This window comes from Excalfactoria chinensis, chromosome 4 (genome assembly GCF_039878825.1).
Source record: "Excalfactoria chinensis isolate bCotChi1 chromosome 4, bCotChi1.hap2, whole genome shotgun sequence".
Classification (NCBI taxonomy): domain Eukaryota; kingdom Metazoa; phylum Chordata; class Aves; order Galliformes; family Phasianidae; genus Excalfactoria; species Excalfactoria chinensis.
This window is the reverse complement of record NC_092828.1, coordinates 13,932,106-13,950,873: the sequence shown is the minus strand read 5'-3', so window position 1 is coordinate 13,950,873 and position 18,768 is coordinate 13,932,106. Positions and strand designations below refer to the sequence as shown.

Sequence of the window (18,768 nt, the reverse complement as noted above, 5' to 3'; positions counted from 1 at the left end):
AAATTTAGACTGGGCAGAAACTGGAATTAGGAAAAACCTGAAAATCAGAACAACCCTTGTCAGCTGCTTGAGCCACCCTAACATTTGTCTAAACTAAGATGCCATGCCTCGCCACAGTGAGCTATTTTAAGCCAAGCCTTCTTCCAATTTACACTGTCTGTTGTTGAAGCAGAATATGGCAGAATTATTTCTAGCAAATTATGAAGAAAACTATCATAGAAGTTAGCTTCCTTTGAACAACTAAGTGTTATGCAGCTTCCTGAGACTGAAGTGGAGGTTTGACTGCATTTGAGATGGCTGATTGGAAACATGGTCATGTCAGCTGAATATCTCACCATGCCAATATGACAAAAATAAACACCAGCAGTATTAAAAGGGCAGAGAGGTAAACAAGTTGTCCTTGATTTATTTGTGTTAATTCGCACTCCAAAGCACTCAACAGTTTGCATTTAAGAACAGGTAGAGCAGACATGAGCAGATATATTTGTGTTCATGCATAAACATGCTGATAAAATGAATTATTCTGAATTATAGTTCTGTTTTTGTCAGATACAACAACAGGAAGACACGCAGCATAAACAAAACAGGTGAACAGAAGGGATGTTTATTTCCTTGCAGTAATGAAGAATGCGACACAGTTGAGTCTTCAAGTGGTCCAAAAAATGGGCAATGATAGGAAATACTGAATTAGAATCAGTAGCTTCCACAGGTTTGTCTTGCATAAATGCAAAGCACCCTGTGATGCCATGGTATGCAATACCGTCATAGGCTGTGAGTAGTTGAGTATTAACAGATCTGTTCCAAATAGTGGCATCAAACTAGATTCAAAATGAAGCAATAGATATGATGTCTTCATATGAAATAGTGACCCCTTAAAACATTTTCCTCCTTGCAATGCAGTTTCAAACAGCTGTATCTCCAGCACTGCCAGTGCAAAGTATGGATGACCGAACATTTTGAATCTGTATTTGAACCACCCTGTTGAACATCAGCAGGCACACAGACATTATGATTTCTCAGAATGTGCCACAGCTTTTATATGAGGCGTCATTAGTCAAAGCATTTACCAAGTGTTAAGCATTATGCACCTTCTGTGTAGCTGCAGAAATAGAAGAGAGGTAAGAGGATTTTCTTGCCTGCAACTTTTTGCTAACATCTCTCCCTCCCCCAGGGAGTAACAAATGACCTCATTGTTTCTAGATTTGCTAACACTTCTGCCCCGCTGCTTCAGAGATGCTGGCTACACTGTTCTTTCACGTTAATTAAAACAATTACATTTAACTCAGAAGAAGAGATCCTACTCAGCTTGAAATTTGCTGTGTTTAAGATCAGAGGAGGCCCATCTAAAACTTGGTCTTCTTTTCCCAGCTGTATGTGCTCTACAGAAATTCCCAAGCTTTTCCAGCAACTTTGAGGCACTTCATTCAAAAGATACTGGAAAAAAAACTGCTGTCTTTGCTTCTGAGCTGATGTAATGGGAAAGAGTGCAAGAATATTAGAAATGAGAAAACAGCACAAGGGGTTTCTGAGTATGTTGGTCTTGACATAAAGTTATTCAGTAAATAACCTCAAGTTAATGGAATCATATCTATCCTGACACATATTTTGTGGGTTTCTCAAAACAGAATCACTTATCACTTCCTACGGTGTGTTTGGTATCATTCATAACTGCCAGTCTTGACTGCAGCGCTTAAATAGGAAGCATCCAGAGGCTGAAAGGCTTCCAATGGCTGGGAGTAAAAGTTGGCCAGCTGGGATGGTCAGCTTGTGGATGGCAGTTGCCTGTAAGGCATATGCCTTGTTAAAGGTATTTAACTACTCTTGGAATCACTATAGTATTTGTGCCATTGGTTAGGAAAATACGAGACCAGAAGGTCTTGGGTAAGTTTCCACGGGTCTCTCACACACTTCATAGCCTGATGTCAGTGTTCTTTCAAGCATCTGAAATACACATAAATCCTTGGAGCCTGAGCCCTAATCCAACCCTGTCACAGGCAAATGCAACTCCGTATGGAGTTATATATAAAAGGATTCACAGTAGAATCAATTTAAAGATTATTTTGGGAATGGAAACCAGACAAATAAGCTGCAGTGATGTATTTCAGATATTTTAATTTTCAAACATACAAGCTGACACAATTGTACTGGAGACTGAAAGGATGCAAGCTACCATGGAAGTCCTAAATCACAAGCACTGAGATAACAGGAACGTTCTTTCCCAGTTTCCTGGCAATCAACTAATACAGACACAAATGACAAAGATAGAAACAGAAAATGTACAACAAAATTTGAATTATTTTCTAGAATATATATATATATATATATATATATATATATATACTTCTCCCCATGAAGATGTATGTGTCATCTTATATTGGCTTGGATGCTCAGATGAAGATCCATCTGGAACACTTAGATAACTCAAGACAACTCAAGAGTACTTCAAGATGGCAGCTACTTTCTTCTCAGTATGTTCTGATACACGCTAAGTGAGTCCACTGAACACAGACAGGTAGATCCCTGTCTGAATCTGAAATGCCATCAATCTACTCCCTCACATCGTGGCAGATGACCTGAGGAGCCTTCTAGACCTGGTTATGATGACAATATTGCTGGTTATGCTGTGGCCAGGAAATAGCCAGCTGAGGAACCGCTGTTGAATGACAAAGCATTTGAGAGTAAAATACTGCATGTAAGAATGTGTGCCTTGCATGTTCTGTAACTATTACATCCATTTAACAGTTTCAATTAAGTTCAGCTCAAATACTATTAATGAAAACGAGTCTAATTTTTCCCACTATTTCACCTGTTAAGTTTTCTATTAGGTAAGTCATCTTGAGTTCTCCCATTTGAAATCCTATTTCCTGCCTCCATTTTCTCTCCTCAAACCATGACCATCCAGCCCTTAGTTTACAAGGCCAAAATACTAGGATTGTTTTAGTTGTGTGGGAGATGTATCATGGGAATTGTTTTGCTTTTCTTTCTGAAATACATGAGTAGAGAGAGAGCATTATTCTCAGTTTCATTCTAGAGATTTTGGATAACAGGGAATAGCAAGGGAGTTCTTCTGTACAAGAAAAGGAAAATACACTTGAGGCTTTCTAGCAGCAATAGAATTTTTTTTGTACTATTAGTAGTTGAAATCTGGATAGAAGTATGCAGAGTTTTAACATGCATGTTTGCCAGTCCCAGAACTTGGGTGGAATTGTGGTTAGAGATTAATTAAAGCCAGCCAAGTCAAGAGAGGATTTGGATCCAGTCTATTCACTTAGTACACTAGAGCAGATCTAAACAAAAAGCCTACAAAAGAAACAAACATGAGCTTGTTCCAGCTGCCTCCTCTGTCTGAAGATATAGGTCCTCTTTGTGCTGCTGGTGCAGATCTAAAGAAAAGAAAACAAACAGGATGTTCACAGCACAAGGCTGAGCTAGGATTCTTTTAAATACCAGAGGTTTGTTGTCAAGGGAGAAGTTTGCAGTCCAAGTACTAACCCAGAAGATTCTTTGTAAGTGCTTGTCACCATGTTCCCTTCAGCTGTCATGATTTTATAAACAGATTTATCTGTGTGCAGAGCCCTGGGAACACTTCCTTCTACCTTGTTTGTCCATACTACCTGCACCTTCTTTTATCTCCGTATCCACATACCATCTCTGGCTTACAATTGAGGCAGTATAGAACTCTTCTAGACAGCAGTAGAGTTCTGAAGGTCTATATTTTTAGAGGCTTCGCACAGTATCCAGATCTATTTCCAAGACTCACTGACATTGCAAAAACGCAAGTAATAGATATCACCACTAATTGCTGGCACTACCTTTCTGCTTATGTTTGTAATACATCTCTGCCACCTAGTGGGTAATTTTTTAATTACACGTTTTCTTCAAAACCTGAATTTTGGCTCAGGAGAAACAGTTCAAATTCAGGCAGGTGTTAAGTTCACACTTAAGTGCTAAGTGGATAACAGCGCTTTCTAAAACATTCCTTTGCTATCCTGACCCACTTCTCTCCTTTCGAATGCTGACGTAACAGGAACTATGGTCACAAAAAAGTCACTTTCATAACTGATGTCTTTGGGATGGAAATATTAATCTCCAGAGGATGAAAACAAGGTATGAGTATGTAATAGCAAACAGCCATACTGGAAGGGGATGCAGCAGAGCCTGCATGCCTACTCTCAGTATTTATTACTGAAGTATGAAAATGTCATGTGTGTACACCAAGTACACAAAATGCAAAGGAAGCCTCTTCTTAATGGCCATCATAGAATGGCTTGGGTTGGAAAGGACACTAAAGATCATCCATTTCCAACTCCTTCGTCATGGGCATTTCACTAGGTTAAGCAGGCCAGAGCCCCATCCAACCTGGTCCTGAACATCTGGAGGGATAGGGCACTCACAGCTTCTCCAGATACTGTGCCAGTGCCTCAGCCCCACTCATGGTGAAGAATTTCTTTCTAACATCGAACCTAAATCTCTTCTCCTTTAGTTTAAAACTGCTACATCTTGTCCTATCACTACATGTCCTTGTAAAAAAGTCTCCATCTTTCTTGTAAGGGCCCTTTAAATACTGGAAGGCCGCAATGAGGTCTTCCTGGAGCCTTCTCCTCTCCAGGCTGAACAACCTCTATTCTCTCAGCCTCTCTTCATAGAAGAGGTACTCTAGCTATCTGATCATCTCCATGGTCTCCTCTGGACCTGCTCTAACAGGTCCATATACTTCCTGTGCTGGGATATATGCTGTTAATAGTGATACCACTAATGACCAAACTGTTCCCATGCCAGTTCGTGGACCATCACAGAGGAAGAATCCATCTACAGAGAAAACAGATCTATAAGATAAACATCAAATAATCTATAAAACATCTGCTTAGAGGCGCTTTTTGAAAGGGTGGCTAATTTTAATAGAGATGTTATTTTTGCAGAGAAGTGATTCTGGGAAGAGTGTAAGTATTCATTTGTGTTAAGTATTTTGGCTATTTAAATTTTCAGGATAGGTAATAATATTTAGCATGCATTTTACTTTGGGAAGCTCTGTCTTGATCAGGGATAGCATAGATTTGAAGTGCATTAAGCCTCTTGCATTGCCATGCACATAAGAGGGAATAGAAAGCTCAGGAAGAAAAGAAGCAAGGAAACTTTTCCTGAGGATGATAATGGCTGAGTTGTTTAGTAATTACTCCAAGAGAGTATGAGACTGGTGCTTAGAATATGCTAGTGATTATGTTCATTTTAATACCAATAAGGATGGATGGGAAGAGGTGGCTGCTGCCCTGCAAACAGTGTGTGGTACTGCAGAACTGGTACTTTCATCCCTTAACTGAAAAGAAGAAGACAAAAAGGTTTCCAAAAGCCTCTGCATCCAGATTTCCTCAATTAAGGAATGCAACTCAATGACAAAAGCTTGAGACAAATGGATTAAAACCTGGGTGGAGAGAATAGTCTTCTGTTAAGAGTTTACAATATTGTATTTTATAAAGTCCTGTAAAGCACTTTCCTCCAGTTTGCAAATATCATCACTGTGTTCACAGCTGTGATTTTACATGGAACAACTGGATTTTCCTTTGACACATATGAGCAAAGCCTCATAGTTCACTGGCAGAACAAGGAAACCATATTTTAATGCACTCTTCAAGTGGTATCTGATAATAAATAAATGCCTCAAGAAGTCAGGAACGCTTTGTTTCTAATATCTCCTAACTGAAAGGATTGTAGAGCAATTAGTCATTTTTAAAATGGCACTCTTTTTATTGCACATTTATAGGTGAGTGCTGGGGCATAATTTTGATGTTAGAATAAATGTTGCCATGTGATGGGTGACCTGAACAAACAGAGTACTCATTTTTTATGTAAAGGTGTATTAAAAATTGAACATATGCTATGGGTAGCAACATACACCTCCTTTGTTATACTAGGTGAGGTATTACTGCCACACAGTCTCAGTTCAGAGGCAGGCAGAATGCATCCAAAACTGCATGCAGGACTTGTGTGCTGCCATATCCAGGGGGAGCAAATTGGGCTGTTGATAGCAGAAAGTTATTGCAGCATTAAATGGGTGGGTTTTAACACACAAAATGTTTGCAGATGTCTGAATTAGGGCAGGAAGGGCAGTGGAAGATAGAATGTGCACAAACGTATGGATTGTGAATAAAAATAATAAAACTAGAGAACAACTTCACATTTGTGTAACCTGCAACTTTCCAAAGTGTGAGGTAGCTTTCATATTCAGATGTTCAAATATTTTATACATGTAACCACATATAGCTTAAAAGACAATTGAAAACAGCCATCTTTCAAGTAAAATTAACCAAAATAAAATATAAATTAATTTAATCCTCTTTATGCAGTAAAGAAAAATGCTGATAGGAAGGAAAACAATTAAAACACGTTATGGGAGTGATGCTCACCCAGTAAAATACATATTTTGGATGTAATGTGCATTCCCTGCAAATAACCTACTAGACAAAAGTAAATACATTAAAATGTACAAACTGAGTTTGCTTGTAAAATGGAAGATCAAAAATCTTCCTCAAAATTTGGAACTGGAAGTTCCAGTAGTTGGAGAAATGTTCTCTAGTTCTATTGCCATTATTTCATCCTTTATGGATATTAACAAAAATAATTCAAGATTTGGAATAGATTTTGCATTAGAATGCTCATGTTTACAAACTTCATTCATAGCATCAGACAATGATTGTGTGATTAAAGAGAATTAATTTACACCTAATTTGCCATAGCAGGGACTCGCTGACAATTGTGCACAATTTGTAGACACAAATCATTTACTCAATATACAGTAAGTAATAAACTTAGGAATAACGCACATTGCTTATGGATTACATATGTATGATTGAGACAGAATGTTAATTGTTGGCTTCTGCGTTTTTCACGTGGTTATAATGACACTGAGGATGGACTGAACTTCTTTTACTTACGATGAAAGGGTACACTTGGAATGATCAGGATTATCCAAGCAGAGTAAGAACATTACAGGCCTGTGAAGAGATGGTTTTATTTTGCATCTTTAAGACTGAAAACTAAGGAAAACTAACGAAGAAACAAAACAAACTCAACAGCATTACCATGTCTGAAGATTCCCTACAACAATACTCTGAACTGGAGCTGTAAATATTATTGTAAATAAATAGTAATTATGCAGATATTCAACAGTTTTAAACTACTGCTTAGATCTTCAGTCCAAATAAATATTTTACAGCAAACTGGAATACCTTTGGTCATCTTCTGTGTCTAAACCTGGATAAGTACAATGTTCCACTTAATTACACAATCCACATCTATAAGATGTAGCCCTTTGCTTAATTCATTGCTCAAAAATGCCAAGTCTAAAAAAATGTGGCATGAGCTCTCTAAGATACGAGTTTCTTAATGAAGACACAACATTAGAGGCACTTAGATATTTGAAGCTAAGCGATAATTTAAAGTAGATCAGTCAGATCTGCAAATGCACTGCATTTATAAAGGATTTTCACTTACTTGTAATTGTCAGTGCAGGTGACATTGTAACCAAGGGATTTCAGCCTGCCTTCTAATATCTGTACAGTATTGTATCCACAGGAATCTCTGTGAGAAAAGATTTGAATATTATTGCAATTATTTTATTATCTGTTTTCCCTTTGAAATATTACCTAGTTCCCATTGAATTTGATGGAATTAGTAAAGTAAGTCTCCATTACTTGTCTCTTCTATATTCCTTAAAACACATAGAAAACAGATGTATGTTGCTATCTATAATCCTTCATTTGCTTACAGCTGTTTAGGATTTTGCACACTCAGTTTGCAGAGACTGAAGATTGGCTTCAGCCTGTGTAGCATTTGCAGATGCTATTAACCAGAAATCTTTCAGGTTTTGCTATAGAAAAAGGAAAAGAGACAATTCTGTAAAATACTAAATAAGGCTCTCATTTTCAATGTTCTTTGGCAGGTATTTAGTCAGTGATAAAGTTGATGGTGTCTTTACAGAATAAGTTGGATATAAATAAATTCAAATTATTCTTGTAGTTAAAAGTTTGCCTCCCTTCTTGAATACAGAACAATGCTAAAACACAAGAAAACAGGCAGTTCTTGTGCCTAGCATTGATTTTTTTTAATTTGGCCCAATCAACAAAGAAGGCTTGGCATAGCAATGAACCTACTGCGATCTCTAAAACTTGCACCAATGTCAAGTAGTAAGGCCACTGCTACTTACCCATTAGTCAGTACTCATGACTCTAAAGAAATCACTCTTAGTAAAGTATGCAAATATTCCCGTGCATCCAGCTGAACACAAACTGAAATGTGAACTCAGTACAAATTCAGTGCTTGTTCTAATTGCTTATACTTGCTTCTCTTGTGATAGATTCCATAGAACTACAGTAAAATATGTGCTCTAGATTGGCAATGAAAGAGAAGCAAAAGAAAAGAGATGAGATGCGAAAGAGAATGATAAAAACGAATGGTTTCACGAAGAGCACCCTCGCACTCCAAAGTATCCATGTGACATTTAGCTGCTCATGGTGGATATGGTGACTTCTGAGTCTGTTTTCCTTGCCCCTTTCAACCAGGGCACTTTTAAGACCAATTGAGAGCTCCCACAGAGTCACAAGGGTTGAAAGGGACTTCAAGAGGTCATTGAATCTAACCTCCCTACTAAGGCAGGCAGCCTACAATAGGTCACACAGGTAGGCATCCAGACGGGTCTTTAACATCTCCATAGGATGATATACTAAATTGCAGGGACTGTGGAAATGGTTGGAGTAAAGCTTACTTCCTCTACTCCTCTACCATCTATGCATGATAACCACTACTCTCCCTCATGGAGAGACAACTTTTCTCCACAGAAGTAATAAAGAATAGACCACTTATTTTTTCCTTTACTGAGGCCTATCACCTTGCATAACAATTTTGTTACCTACAGAGTCCATTTTTTACCATATTTCTATTGCAAATCTTTACTTGGTCTTTGGCTATTCTTTTTAGACTTGTTTGTTTGTTTGTTTGTTTTTAAATGAAATTAACAGCAGCAGGAGACTTGTTAAAGCTTACTTTTTTACTCTTGGATTGATTCTACGTTCTGAGAGAAGATGACCTGGACTGTGGTATTTCCATGCTTCTGCTGATTTCCAGAACAGTTAAGATCAGTGAAAATGAAAATAATGTATTTGGAAAGGCAAAATAAATACTTCACATCAGCATTTAATCTGAAATTTTCCTAGTAAAACAGCACATGCTAAATCATCGCTTAAGGTTTGAGATACACATAAACATATCTCAAACTAAGTGGACATCAGAACTAACATTAGAATTTATTATTATTTTGTCTGCTTGCAGTGTTTATATACTCTTTGGGAATGCCAGCTTGTGCCTCCTGTCATAGCAAAAGCATCTAAAATATTTTTAGTTTAATTGCTGAGCAACCGTAGTAAAAGTGAAGACTAAGGTTAAAATTTAAAGACAGGCTTAAAAAGAAAGAATGATTTTTGCAGGAAGATACTACTTACATATTTGGTCCTTCAATATCATCCACAACCCAGATGACTATTTGTGAGATCCTGTCTCTCTGGAGATAAGGTATTTCATAATCTGCAAAAAATCTGATTCAAGAAACACTTCTTTAGGACTGTGTGGAAAAAAATCCCTCTGCAATAATCAAACCTCTGATCCTGCTGTGGGATATGGGCTTGCTTGATTTTAGGTTTGTATCTTGTGATTACAATCAGACTCAACACAGAGTTGAAAGAATCCAATTCATGCTCTAAACATGCACAAAGTGAAACACGTTTAATCTGAAGTTTTGTTTTTATATACTTCATCTTTGAAGGGCTCGGCTAAAGAAAATTATGACTTAGAGGTGAATTGGAGTGAAATGAACTTTAAAATGCAAACACAAAATGAAGCGTGTTTGTTATTCAGCCAAAAAAGGATTGTTCTTGTAGTTACCACTTGCAGACTGAATACAATTTTGTTTTAATCAAAATTTAACAACAGCCACAAGACATGTATATTTTTAGATATGAAATCATAGCAATAGTGATGAAAGATTTGGCCTAAGAATACATAAGACCATAAAGGAAAAACTTCTAGCTGTGTTTATCCCTGGCCCAGGATGAATTTTCTACTTTATTGCCTTGTGTAATTTTACTTTGTGAGGTAATTAAATATTGGTTAAAACAGGATAATGATATGGAGACTAAATCCTCTGACATCAAATAGAAAATGCCAAGTCCAACAGACTGTTTTAATGTAAGAAACTTTTTTATTTTATTTGTGTGTATGTGTGTGTATAGGTATTTGAAAGCCACAGATTTCTAACACTCCAGCAAAGACATAATGTTTTCGGACCTTATCTTTGCACTTCTCCCTCCCACCCCCTGTCACAAAGCTTGTAAGGGCTGTATCTTGGCTGATCCAAGCCCCAGCCTATGTATGTGTGTGAACTCATTTTCCTATCGTGAGTCTTCTAAATTTCTGCATCTGAGCAAGCAGCTGCTTGGAAAGGAATCACAAGGCTTGGGATGGTTATTGGCATGTGCTGGTACCCAGCTGAGACCCATTCATTATATGTTAATTTATACTTCTGGAGAAGTGGAAGGCTATTACTAACAGTTACCATCTCCAGTCAAGTATGATACGGCTGCAACTAACCAGAGAGGGTACTATGGTTAGGCTGTGGTTGGACTTGATGATCTTCAAGGTCTTTTCCAACTTGGGTAATTCTATGATTTTATGATTTTATGATCTGTAGCAGGAACAGTAGATTTGTTTGTCCAAGGTGTTCAAGCCTCCCTAAAATAGTAAAAGTATAACCAAAAAATAAGATTTTGGTTATTTTTTAACTCTTTTGCTTGTTCATGCAAACTTGTTCACACTCACCAGTAAAAATGCATACTCCTCCAAAACATAATGGGATCTGTAACTAGAGAAGCCAGAGGCCCAGGAAGAACAATGTACAACAGACTTCAGTTAAGCCAGTTATTTAACCATGCAGAAGACCTGAACCACTGTTTTACCTTTTCTTTGCAGTCATCAGACCTTCAACACATTATTTTGTGTTCACACACTGTTTTCTTACCCTTTGACTGGATAAGCTCCTCCTTCTGCAGAACCATTCAACAAGACATGTACCACCCCAGAACTGTGTTGTGCATACTGCAATACATAACAGATTTTTTTTTTCAGAATTCATCTTACAGATTTGTTATATGACTTGTTATTGTCTTGCAAGCAATGATGACTAAGGAGACAGTTTTATCAGGGCAGTATCAGAATCATGAAAGTAATGTCAAACTAGCACCCCAGCCAGCTCATTCCAGTAAAGAGGACAAGAATCATACAGCCAATGCATGAATTCAATCTACCTTCTCAAATTATTTTCTCAAACCTACTAACAACTTCTTCAGGTCAGGAACAAAGCATTTTGGCACTCCTTGGGCTTGATCTATGCTGGTCCTAAGGTCCCTAGTGTGCTTGCTGTGCTTAGTATATGCTTAATATGTATTAACACAGCTAACACAGAACGTGACCGTGTTAACTAGATGGGATGAAAGTCAGACTCCCCCTGCTAAACACCATTCCCAGCCTAGAAAAGCCTATTTGTACCTGAGGAAATAATTTAGCACAGCACGAGCCTTAGATCTGCTTTGACCCAGCAATGCTTTCCCAAACCACCAGGGACATGTTCACAAATGTACAAAGTGAGTGTTAATGCATTATTTACAGTCATCGAAGCCATCCTCCAGAAAGCATCCACTGCATTGTTTTCACATTCTGCTGCAGTAGGGCAGGATTCATAGTCCAGTCCTGTTGGGAAGCACGTGATATGTACTGTCAAAGAGATGATCATGACTACAAAAAGTGACCTCAGAAAGCAATTACATACAAGATAGCCTGACATAACACAGGAAACTGTTATCTGTTTTTATTTTTTTCTTAGCATTTTCCATTGTCTGCAGTTAACGTTATCAGTGACATGCTGTGGACTCGATAATTTGGCTGCAGACAGCTCTACATTCCATGGTTTATCTCCCATGCAGCATTGTTTCACTGTGTGCTTCCCTAAAGTATTCACACAAAACAGGAGAGGAGACAGTGGAGCTACCCAACTTTTTATGAGGTAAGAGCAAAATTAAATCCTCCAAAACACAGCAGTCTGTCTCCATTATAGTTTCAGAGGCAAGCATATAATATAGCACTCATTGTCTTACCAGTGCTGTTCTCCTGCCCACACCAGTTTAGAAAATCTCCAAAGAAGCCAAACAGAGTATCACCAAGAGTCATGTAGCGACGATTTCTGCTAGAAAAGCTGTTGACTAGCAGCTGGTTATTTTCCCAGAAGAGAGACTAAATTAAACAGGAAAACAAAATACAGAAGAAATGAAGCATCACTTGGGTGCAGACACCATGAGTTTATGTGGTGCTGAAAACATTTTAAAATATATTTGGTATTTGTCTCAAAATCGAGCTAAGAATCAGAAATGTTAACTACCTATTTATAGGAACAGACTTAATTCTTAGAGTAGTGTTAATTCTGGTCACTAGAGGCTTAAGGGGTGTTTCTACCGTGCTGAGACTGGAAACACATCTATATTAAATATAATGAGGCCTAGCTTTGCTTTCTTCATCAGATGTTTAGGGAAAGAAAGAAAAAAAGAAGGCATTCATAATCCAGATACAGCTCAGAGAATTCTCTTCCTTTACTGCACTGGCTTATGGTGTGAAATAAAATTGTGTGTTACACTGTTACTCTCATGTTTGCAAAATGCTCTCATTAATGAATCTACATAGTCAGTAGCATTTGTAGGTTTAGCTTGTATCAACTAGAGATAAGGAATAATTATGTCAGCAGAAAAACTGCTTTGTACTACAGCCTGTTAGAAAAGGCAACAGCACACATTTTGGTGGGATACTCATTTCTGTTTATGTGAGTTTAACATTTTTAACATGTTGGAGTTGAACATTCAGTGCCCTGGGATTTGGTGTTCAAGGAGAAGGAACAGAGACAGCCATTGCAGGCAGAGCATCTAGCCTGAGGAAAAGTAGCTGTGCAAGGTCAGAGACTGCAACAGAACTACTGGCACAACAGGAAAAACAGGAGATCTTTGTAGCATGGAAAGGGAGTAACACAGATAAGGAAGACATGCAAATCCCAGGCTTTCACTGCAGAAACAGTGAGGAAGAGGAAACGTTAACACAATCAACCACTGTGGACACAGGGAGAGGCTCCTACAGGAGAAGGAAGAGACAAAGGACACCCAGAACCCCTGGGGACAGGACTGATAGGGGGACCAAGGTCTCCTGCACAGGAGTAGGGAGTCGTAAGATAGTACAGAGGATTATGAAGATTGCTGCCTAAGTTACTGCTTAAAAGAAATTCAGATAAATATACTGCAAAATGCTACCCAGCTTCAGCTTTAGTTTATAAACTGCAGATGGGCCAAAACAATGAATCATCAGCCACAGAATGACTTTTAGTCTGTTCTGAATGACTGTGATAGGAAATCTGCTAGATGTCACTGGACATTTACCATAACATTAATAATCATTACCTTGCCAGCGGGAATTGCGTGCAACGACAGTTTGAAAAATAATTCAAAGTCTTGAGGCAGAATGTTGCAAGGATCCTTGTTAACAAAAGCATTTCTAAAGGCTTCCCATAACTCCGAACAGTTCTTCTCACTGCAGTTGTCAAAACAAACAGCAGAACTGGTTGGTTTTTTTTTTTGCTTTTTTTTTTTCAAAGCAGAACAAGAAAGTGATTTGTTCCCCATCTCTTTCAATCCACAAAGTAAATCCCTCACAAGATGAAGACAGAAAATTTGCAACCAAGGAAGAGCATGTAATTCATCTTCCTCCTCCTTACAGCAGCACCTCTCCAAAGAAATTAGGAAGAAGTGAAATGCAATATAAATAGTTGGATTTACAGAGTGGAATTAGACATACATGCATTTCATAAAAAATCTTATAAAGTATTCACAATGAACTCTGCTATCCAGCTCGGTAGAAATGCTAAAAGAACCAAACAGCTTTCTTTGAAATCTTAGGGATTCAAAAAGCCATTTCTCTTAAAGCACAGCTAAATATGCAAAGCTACTGAATGTAAAATTTACAATGTCAGATTCAAGTGCAGGAGGAGTTACTAACAGTTTCAATGACAGAAAAATAGTTTCGACAAAGAACGCCTTCAGTGTAAGCAGACTCTAGGGTGATGCAGCTTTAACTTCTGGAATGAGCACAGTGACTGTGTGGGGCATGTGCCGTCACTGTGCAGCAGCTGCAAGAATACTGTAGGATTCAGCATTTAAACTGCACATGAAGAGCTGGTCTGAAAAAAGACGCGAGGCTGTGCACTTAGTTCCCTTCTGCCTGTTCTGCTCTGCAGACAATAAGCTCTTGCAAAAGGACAGGGCCAGGTATTCAGTGATGGGAGCATCCTAAATCTCTGGATTTGCACAAGCTCATCTGTGAAAGCTCTGAACCTGCCTGAAGTAATTAAAAAGTGAATTGCTGCTTTCATCGCTTTCCTGTGGTACCTTCCCCACTTACACTGTGACAATGTCTATGCTGGGAACACTCTGCTCAACAGAATAACCTATTTTACATGCATCAAGCATTCCTAATGTGAGTGGCTGTAATTACGAAGCTTGAACAACAGTAGTCTCTAAGAACAAACTAAACCTAGCCATTAGAGTGTTTAGTTCATTTACTGTTATCCATATACAGTGGGGTGTCTGCTGGTGCTTCTCCTCATGAGATTCTTCAAGCAGCTGCTTTGAGATGCAGAGATCCCAGATTATTTAAAGTTAGAGGACCTTCAGTGATAAGCTTCCATGCTTAGGCTTCCATGCAGGAAAAAGAACTTTGGTCCCATGCAAATTTTATTTAAAAACTAACATACCTTAAGCAAATATGAGACCTTGACCTGAAAATCTTCAGTAATGCAATATGACCCTTGGTCAGTGGTTCCAATGATTAAACAGCTTATTTGATAAAAGGATTTGCACCCTATTTCTAACTTCAAGCTGTTGAACTTCAGCTCCTGACAACTGTATATATTTATGCTTTGTTCTGCAGAACAGCTCTGTGCTGTCAGCCCTCACGTCTTCATGTCAGTGCTTGTAAATTATCAGCAGCTGAACTCTTAACATCTTTCTTGACAGTTGAAACTAGCAGTAATTTTCTGGTTAATTCACTTTCATTTTTCGCTTCATGTCTTCTCATCTCAGGTTTGAACAGCTTGTAAATCAAAAGGATTATTCTTCTCTGTTAACTCAAAATTTCTTAGTTGGCAAAAATACTTCATAAACTACAGAGTGGGGAAGGACTGTGCTTCAGAACTGTTCTTCTCAATCTTAATAGACAAAAATAAGCTGTATTACATTTAATTCATAATATTTTTTTCCCAAAAGCTTTCATTATATGCTATCTATATAAAAATATAGCAGTTAATATAACAGTTGTGTTTGTATAATACAGCATACTCCCATTAAAAAACTTCCAATATGATTTTCATTCAAATTTCTCACGTCTGCATTTTGTAAAATACCTCTTTTGCAGTTTTGTATGTTCTCTCTTAATGGAAGGTTGTTCTTCTTTCTATTAACATTTTTATGTTTTAATTGTCTTGCAGCGTAAAGACGTGTTTTGGCAGATTCTTTTTTGTTAGTGAAGTATTCTTGAAAATTATTCTGAAACAAAACCTATCCAGGTGGCCATGCCTCTGTAAGAGCCAGCCTGGGGGCAATTAAGAAGCAGACAATGAACAGAAAGGATTATAAATAATTAGAATATCTGGCTTGCAGCTGTGCAGTATGAAATTTCAATTTCGATTGTGTTATAGTATTTTCCTATAGACCTAAGGGAAAGAGAATAAAAATATATCATGAAATTATATGAAATTAATTGTGCAGCTGTTCTTTTTATACTGCCAGTTTGGTCCTTAATTCAGGAAAGCAATGCTGACATCCAACCTTGCTTTATGCTCTTCAGATTGAGAATAACTTGATGTGTTCAGACTCCTCAACTTTATAATTATACTGCAAAAATGTCACAAAGCTGTAATATATAAATACTTTACTTTCTATATTACTGTAATTACATGATAAAGCAAACATTTCCACTGTAACCATCCTTTATGTTGTTCATTTTAGAGTATTCTGATATATTAGTGAAGTCTTGCTTCTGTAAGAAATGAAATGACATTTCTTAACTGTCACAGGAACTCTATAGCTGTAAGACTTCATATATGTCAGTTGACATATGATTTTGTAGCTAATCTTATGTTGTAGGTACATAGGAACATATAGTTAAAGCTTACTGATGCTATCCACTGTGAGGCGTTTATACATTTGCCAAGCTGGAGCTGTTTTAACAGAATTTAGTACCTTATTACCTGCATTAGGTTGAGGTATTATTTCCTATGGAACTTAAAAACAACAACAAATGGTTCTGATATCTTAAGAAAGTCGTTAAGAAGAAAAATGTTGTTTTGTCTTTCTTAAATATCATAAATCCATTTTCAAGACAAGTCCTGAATCTTCCTGTTTTGCAGCAGGAACTGAAAAAGTGAAGCTGGGGGAAGGTAGTGGTGTTTTCTACTATTACGCAACATTCTATACAAGACCACAACTCGATACTGCAGAAATCCAGACCGCTTCCTTCCGAAAATACCTTCAAACTATCAGGAGCAATTTTGGACTGAATTCAAAGTGACTGTCCTTTAGAGCTTTTTCCTTTTCACTAGAGCCAAAACAATGTAAAGAAGAAAGAAAACGTGGTCATTTGAGGCAAGGATGTTTCCTCCAATTTTGTGTAACTGACAGACAATGAAAACACACAGGTAATAATACTACACTCAGTTGATTACTACTTGATTTTTCACCTGGATGAGCTAAACAGTTTATTTCACTAGCACAGGATGTCTGTAAAGTGTGGTCTTCACCCTCTTACTCGACATGACCTACAATACACACAGAGTAATGCTGGTCTTTCCAGGAGCACCGACAGACTTGGTGCTTTAGAAATAACATCCCCACAAGTTCAGTGCAGTGTTCTCTTTACAGAACACCCTTACTAGGGGAAAAAAGTTGAAGCATTAAAAATACTGCCTTATTTACACTACTAGTATTATTGCAACATTCATCAAAGTTCAATTTCTGTTTCCAGAAAGCTACACAATTGGTTTCAGTAGGACTACCATTGTGGCTAAGAGTGAAAGAACAGACTTTTGATTAATGACCAATTTGTACAGAAGATAAACACCATTCCAGAAACATGCAATAACTTACCCAACAGCAGGATTCACAACTCTAATATAGTCATAACACCTTCCAATGGTTATGCTTTCCAGGTTTTGTGTTGTACCTTCACCTTTCCATTTTCTTCCTTGCACTTCTGAAAAGCTGTTCATAAACAGAATAGAGCCTAGTAAGAAAGACAAAAAAAGGCTCTTCATCATGAATTCTTTACAACCCAAGTTCTCAAAAAGAAAAAAAACAAAAAGAAAAGAAAAGAAAAAAAAGAAAAAAAAAGAAAAAAAAAAGAACCAGATTAAATGATACAAGTTAAAGGGAAACCAGAAAGCTTAACAATTAATATCTTCAATAGTAGTTGTAGCTCTGTACACAAATGACAAAGTTGGACGGAAACCTGAACCTTGCCGGACAATGTAATCTTACTGTTTCCTGAAATGACTGCAAAGGGACACATCACTTCCTTCTATCCGAAAGTCCTCTACTTCAGGAAAATGAGACTTTTATGGTTCTGATGTTGCCACCTGGTGATAACTGGGAAGAACTACAATATAGTTTAGTATTAAACATAGCTACTGTTCAGCATTTACAATGTATTTACAATGCCTTAGGTTTGCTTAATTGCCATACTACAGATTCCCAGAACTCCACAAGTGTTTGCAAGCAGCACATTTTAGAGCAGTCTCATTTAGTTTTAAGAAGGGGCTACAATTCTTTTAATGGATTAGGTAAAAATAAATGCTGAAATTCATGTCAAGAACAAACTGAAAAACATAGGTGCTGATCTCATAATAATCCAAATTCTTGTGTGATCATGTGTCACACATATGGATATCATTAGTCAGTTCCTTTTCCGCCTCTCCACTGGGTACTGACTAAAATGCTGATGTCATGATGTGTGATTTGAAGCCGTCTCTGTGAACAAAACCAGGCAGGATTATGACAGCCAGAAAGGCTTAAAACACTTCTGTGCATGGAAGAAATATCTTCAACTTCTGTTTGCTTTTATTTTGCCTCCAAATTCTTTTTTCCTCACGAACTCTGTTAGTCAAATGACAAATGGTACAAATTAATGCACTCAGTGTAAAGATTTTTTTTTCCCTCTTTAAAATAATTCATACATTTTTTTCAGCTTCAGAGAAATTTTTGCATGCATCCACATTTCTGAGGAATGCAGCGTTTCTGTTTCACAGTTTCCACAGCTCAGTGAATATAGACATCTTTATTATTTCTGTATTTATTGATATCATGCCAGATATATGTGCTGTATAACTATACTATATAAATATACTAACATATATACACAACAGTACTTGCATAATAAGTTTTGCTGAAGGTAAAATCCTACTCATCATCCAGTAAATTGCTACTGATGCATTTCTCCTGTAAGCATGGCCACACGTTGCCTTATTATCTGCAGCAAATTCTTTAGGAAAACCATATTTACCCAGTCATAGATGTGCAGTATTGGGCTTAATATAGTGGAGACACAGCAGATAATGTGCTTCATTTACTTCTTCAAGGCTTTTCC

The 18,768-nt window shown here is 37.5% G+C and overlaps 1 protein-coding gene across 4 annotated transcripts; it reads right to left on the bottom strand.

The window, feature by feature from the left end:
- Window positions 1-371: 371 nt before the first annotated feature.
- Window positions 372-17,675, bottom strand: BST1 (bone marrow stromal cell antigen 1). Of its 4 annotated transcripts, none has more exons than XM_072335376.1 (10): window positions 17,635-17,670; window positions 17,274-17,409; window positions 13,536-13,665; window positions 12,195-12,330; window positions 11,708-11,790; window positions 11,063-11,139; window positions 9,492-9,584; window positions 7,489-7,575; window positions 6,930-6,989; window positions 372-3,383 (listed from the first exon to the last, which is right to left on the bottom strand). In XM_072335376.1, the coding sequence occupies exons 2-10, from the start codon at window positions 17,393-17,395 to the stop codon at window positions 3,269-3,271; spliced, it is 903 nt and encodes a 300-aa protein (XP_072191477.1). In that variant the 5' UTR covers window positions 17,396-17,409; window positions 17,635-17,670; the 3' UTR covers window positions 372-3,268. The 4 variants fall into 4 exon arrangements, with proteins under 4 accessions (XP_072191477.1, XP_072191476.1, XP_072191475.1 ...); XM_072335375.1 differs by having other exon boundaries at window positions 17,575-17,669; XM_072335374.1 differs by having other exon boundaries at window positions 17,274-17,675.
- Window positions 17,676-18,768: the final 1,093 nt, after the last annotated feature.